This window comes from Rhincodon typus, chromosome 3, assembly GCF_021869965.1.
Source record: "Rhincodon typus isolate 14 chromosome 3, sRhiTyp1.1, whole genome shotgun sequence".
NCBI lineage: Eukaryota > Metazoa > Chordata > Chondrichthyes > Orectolobiformes > Rhincodontidae > Rhincodon > Rhincodon typus.
In genome coordinates, this window is record NC_063334.1 from 125,048,755 (window position 1) to 125,054,236 (window position 5,482).

General features: G+C 44.5%; 1 protein-coding gene across 1 annotated transcript in view; it reads right to left on the reverse strand.

Moving 5' to 3' along the window:
• Positions 1-5,482, reverse strand: part of rictora (RPTOR independent companion of MTOR, complex 2 a) — a 211,528-nt gene that overhangs the window by 9,759 nt on the left and 196,287 nt on the right. Inside the window, exon 34 of the mRNA XM_048594179.1 lies at positions 2,476-2,599. Within this exon, the coding sequence (XP_048450136.1) occupies positions 2,476-2,599 (124 nt within the window). The remainder of the gene's footprint in view (positions 1-2,475; positions 2,600-5,482) is intronic.

The window sequence follows — 5,482 nt, forward strand, 5'->3', positions numbered from 1 at the left end:
AAAACCAGGGTCACAGTCGAAAGATACGTGAATTTTTCTTTTATTCATTTGTGGGACAGTGGGGTCACTGGCCGGGCCAGCATTTGTTGCTTATCCCTAGTTGCCCCTTGAGAAGGTGGTGATAAGCTGCCTTCTTGAACTGCTACTGTCCACCTCCTGTATGTTGACCCATAATGCCCTAGGGAAGGGAATTCAAGGATTTTGACCCAGCAACAGTGAAGGAACAGCAATATATTTCTAAGTCAGGATGGTCAGTGACTTGGAGGGGAACTTGCAGGGGGTGGTGTTCCCATGTACCTGCTGCCCTTGTCCTTCTAGATGGAAGTGGTCGTGGGCTTGGAAGGTGCTGTCTGAGGATCGTTGGTGAATTTCTGCAGTGCATCTTGTAGATCACACACACTGCTGCTACTGAGCATCGGTGGTGGAGGGAGTGGATGCTTGTGGATGTGGTGCCAATCAAGCGGCTGCTTTGTCCTGGATGGTGTTAAGCTTCTTGAGTGTTGTTGGGGCTGCACCCATCTGGGAAAGTGGGGAGTATTCCATCACACTCCTGACTTGTGCTTGTAGATGGTGGACAGGCTTTGGGGAGTCAGGTAGTGAGTTACTTGCCACAGTATTCCTAACCTCTGATCTGCTCTTGTAGCCACTGTGTTTATGTGGCAAACCCTTTGAATTTTTTGCAAATGGTAACCCTGAGGATGTTGATAGTGGGGGATTCAATGCTGGCAAAACCATTGAATGTAAATGGGCAGTGGTTAGATTTGTCTCCAATTGGCATGAATATTACTTGCCACTTGTCAACCCAAGCCTGGATATTGTCCAGATCTTGTTGCATTTGAACAGGGACTGCTTCAGTATCTGAGGAGTCACGAATGGTGTTGGACTTTGTGCAATTATTGATGAACATCCTCACTCCTGACCTTATGATGGAGTTAAAGTCATTAATGTAGCAGCTGAAGATGGTTGGGTCTAGGACACTACCCTGACAAACTCCTGCTGAGATGTCTCGGAGCCTAGATGACTGACCTCCGATAACCATGGTCCTACGTGCCAGGTATGACTCCAACCAATGGACAGTTTTGCTCAGGCTCCTTGATACCACACTCGGTTGAACGCAGCCTTGATGTCAAGGGCTGTCACTCTCACCTCACCTCTGGAATTCAGCTCTTTGTCCATGTTTGAACCAAGGCTGGAATGAGGTCAGGAGCTGAGTGGCCCTGGTAGAACCTAAACTTTGTCACTGAGCAGGTTATTGCTGAGCAGGTTCTGCTTGATAGCTTGTTACTGACACCTTCCATCACTTTACTGATGATCGAGAGTAGACTGATGGGACGGAGATTGGCCGGGTTGGATTTGTTCTACTTTTTATATACAAGACATGCCTGGGCATTTTTCCACATCATCAGGTAGATGCCTGGAACTGGAACAGCTTGGCTAGGGGAGCGGCAAGTTCTGGAGCACAAGTTTAAGGTACTATTGCTGAAATGTTGTCAGGGTCCATTACCTTTGCAGTATTCAGTGTCTTCAACTGTTTAATATCACACAGAGTGAATCGAATTGGCTGAAGACTGGTATCTGTAATGCTGGGGACCACTGGAGGAAGCAGAGATGGATCATCCACTCGGCACTTCTGGCTGAAGATTGCTGCGAATGCTTCAGCCTCATATTTTGCACTGATGTGCTGGGCCCTTCCATCATTGAGGATGGGGATATTTGTAGAGCCGCCTCCTCCAGTGAGTTGTTTAATTGTCTATCACCATTCATGACTGGATGTGTTAGGGCTGCAGAGCTGAGATCTGATCCATTGGTTGTGGGTTGTGTAAGCTCTATCACTTGCTGCTTATGCTGTTTGGCGTGCAGGTAGTCTTGTTTAGTATCTTCAAGTTAACACCTTATTTTCAGGTATGCCTGGTGCTGCTCCTGGCATGCCCTCCTGCACTCTCCATTGAACCAGGGTTGATCTCCTGGCTCGTTGGTAATGGTTGAGTGGGGGATATGCCGGGCCATGAGGTTACAGATTGTGCTGGAGTACAATTCTGCTGCTGTTGATGGCCCACAGTGCCTCATGGATGCCCAGTCTTGAGTTGCTATATCTGTTCTAAGTCTGTCCCATTTGTCACAGTGATAAGAAATATCTTCATCCAGAGAGTGGTGACCCTGTGGAATTCACTGTATAAAGGGCAGTCAAGGCCAAAATCATTGTACGATTTCAAAGAGGAATTGGATTTAGCACTTGGGTGTTAATGAGATCAAGAGATATGGGGGAAAAGCAGGAACAAACCATTGAGTTGGATGATTGCAAATGGTTATGATAAATGGTGGATCGGGCTTGAAGGGCCGAATGGCCTACACCTGCTCCTACCTTCCATGTCACTTGGGTAGTTTCATTATGTTACATGCACTTTCTAAATATAAAGGAGCCATTGTTGAGTGTGAACAACTATCTTGGAGTGATATAGTGAAATTAATTCTTACGTCAAGAGCCCAGTTTCATGACCTTTTGTGCCCACTGAGCTGCTCAGGTTAATGACCAATCGTAAGACTTCTTTCCTTAGCAGCACTCGGCAGGCAGGCGTGTCTTCGATGACAGGTTTCCCTCCTGTAGAGGGCAACAAGATTCAAAGGTGATGAAGGTGAATAACTTAACCAATAACATGGTCAGACAAGAGTAATTTAATCTTTCACCTGCTTATATAAGATACACTACAGAAATTCACCAATTCTCCTTAGACAGCACCTTCCAAATCCACGACCACTTTCATCTTGAAGGACAAGGGTACATTGGAACACCACCCCCTGCAAGTTCCTCTCCAAGCCACTCACCATCCTGACTTTGAAATATACTGCCATTCCTTCAGTGTCACTGGGTCAAAATCCTGGCATTCCCTCCCTAAGAGCTAAACTTCTGGAAAAGGAAATGAACAATCAGTGGTAGTGGTTCATGTGGGAACCAACAAGAAAGGGACGGACAGCTTGGAGGGCTTGCAACATCAGTTTCGGGAGTTAAGGAGTAGGTGGGAACACAGGAGTTGCAGGGAAGTAATCGCAAAAATACTATCTGTGCCATGAGCCTCACTATTCAGGCAAAGGCAGATCGGGGAGTAAATCAGTGGCTAGAAGGATGATGTAGGAGGGACGGTTTTTGAGACATTGAGATCATTTTGGGAAAAGAGAAAGCTATTCAGAACAGATGGGCTGCACCTGAGCTGAAAAGGAACTAATCTCCTCACTGAGAGAGTAAGTAGTGTAGTTATAAAGTCATACAGCACAGAAACAGATTCTTCAGTCCAACTCATCCATGCTGACCAAGTTTCCCAGACTAAACCAGTCCCATCCGCCTGCATTTGGCCCTTATCCCTCAACCTTTTCTGTTCATGTACTTGTCCAAATGTTTTAATATTGTAACTATACCTGCATCTACAACTTCCTCTGTCAGTTCAAACCACGTACAAACCACCCTCCGTGAGCAAAAGTTGGGCCTAGTTTTGGAAGTAACAGAGAGGGCAAATGAGAGGAGGTCGGGAACAGAGTAAAGGAAGTGAGGGAAAGCTTCAGTGTTGACAATGAAGAGAGAAATGATCATCTTCTAATAGCCAAGAGAGAAATAGCTGCAGGTTTAAATTTTATGTATGAAAATGCACAAGAGTACAGGGGAACTGGAAGCAGAAATTGCTCTAGGGGGATCTGACATAGCAGTATTGACAGAAACGCAACTCAAGCCAAACAGGACCAGTTACCTTATAAGGCTTTTTGTAGAAATAGCATAAGTAAAAGGGATGGAGGTTTAGCAATCTTGGTCAAAGATAACATCATTGCCCTGGAACAAGATATAGCTCTGAATCAGAATCTATACGGTTGGGCGTGTGAAACAGGAAAGGAGCGATGACCTTGTTAGGTATTTATTAAAGACCACCAAATAGTGGGGAGGAGTAAGAAACAGCATGTGTAGGCAGATTATGGAAATCTGCAGGACAAGTAGTTTTTTGATAGTTGGTGATTTCAGTTACCCGAGGGTAGACAGGGAAAAAGTATGGAGCATGGAAGGGGAGAAATTCCTGCAATGTGTGCAGGAATACTTTTCTAGAACAGTACAATTCCAGTCCTACCTGGGAGGGGGAATGTGCTAGATCTGGTGATAGGAAATGAGGTAGGCCAAATGGTGAACATCAGATTGGGGTGCATTCAGGAAACAATGACCATAAAGATTCAATATTAAGTTAGAAAAGGATTAAAAAAAAAATCAATGATTGGGATCCCAGACTGGAAACACATTTTGGTGGATAAAACATTGGCTGAAAAATGGAAGAATTTCAAACAGGAGATGAACTGAATGCAAGTTAGGTACATACAGGGTATCCAAAACTAGAAATCTCTGGAAAACTATGGATATTGATGAGAAAATTAGAAAGAAAACAGAGGCAAATGATGCATAACGGAATAACAACAGCTATAGAAATCAGGAAGAGTATCTCAAATGCAGGAGAGGGGGTAAGGCTAAGGGGAAGCATGAGGAAAGGATGGCAAGCTGTCCTAAAACAAATCGTAAAATGTTCTTCAAACATACTAATAGTAAAAGATTAGTGGAAGAAAGATTGGGGCCTATAAGGAACAAGCAGGTCAAGCTGCTCACTGAAGCAGAGGGTACAAGCAGAGGTACAAAATGAACATTTCGGTTCTGTCTTTACCAAACTAGAAGATGGTGACAATGATCTAGTTGAAAACATGGGTGTTGTGCAACTGAGCAGTATAGTGATAAAGAAGAGGGGCTAAAAAGGCTGGCAGCACTCCAGGTAGAGAAGTTGCCAGGCCCAGGTGGGATGCATCCTAGATTGTTGAGAGAGGTAAGGGAAGTAAATTGAGGAGCCATTGACAGAAATTCTTCGGGTCTCTCTCATCACAGGATTGGTCCAAGGGGACTGGAGGATTGCAAATGTGATACAGTTCTTTAAGAAAGAAGCAAAGAATAACCCAGGAAACTACAGACCTCTTGGCTTGACATCAGAGAGAAAACTAATGGAGGCCATAATGTGGGATAAGGTAAATATACACTTAGGCAAAAATAAGTTAATACTAGTCAACATGGCTTTCTCAAGAGCAGGTCATACCTGACAAATTTGATTGAATTCTTCGGTGATGTGACATAGTCAGTGGATGAGGGTAATGCTGCAGATGTTGCATATTTAGACTTTCAGAAAGCATCTGATATAGTGCCACATGGTAGGTTTATTAGCAAATTAGAAATGTTTGTGATTGATCTGTCCTTGGCAGCATTGATTAGAAGCTGGCTAAAAGATAGGGAACTGAGGGTAGGTATAGAGATAGTAGGAACTGCAGATGCTGGAGAATCTGAGATTACAAGGTGTAGAGCTGGATGAACACAGCAGGCCAAGCAGCATCAGAGGAGCAGGAAAGCTGACGTTTCAGGCCTAGACCATTCAGCTTTCCTGCTCCTCTGATGCTGCTTGGCCTGCTGTGTTCATCC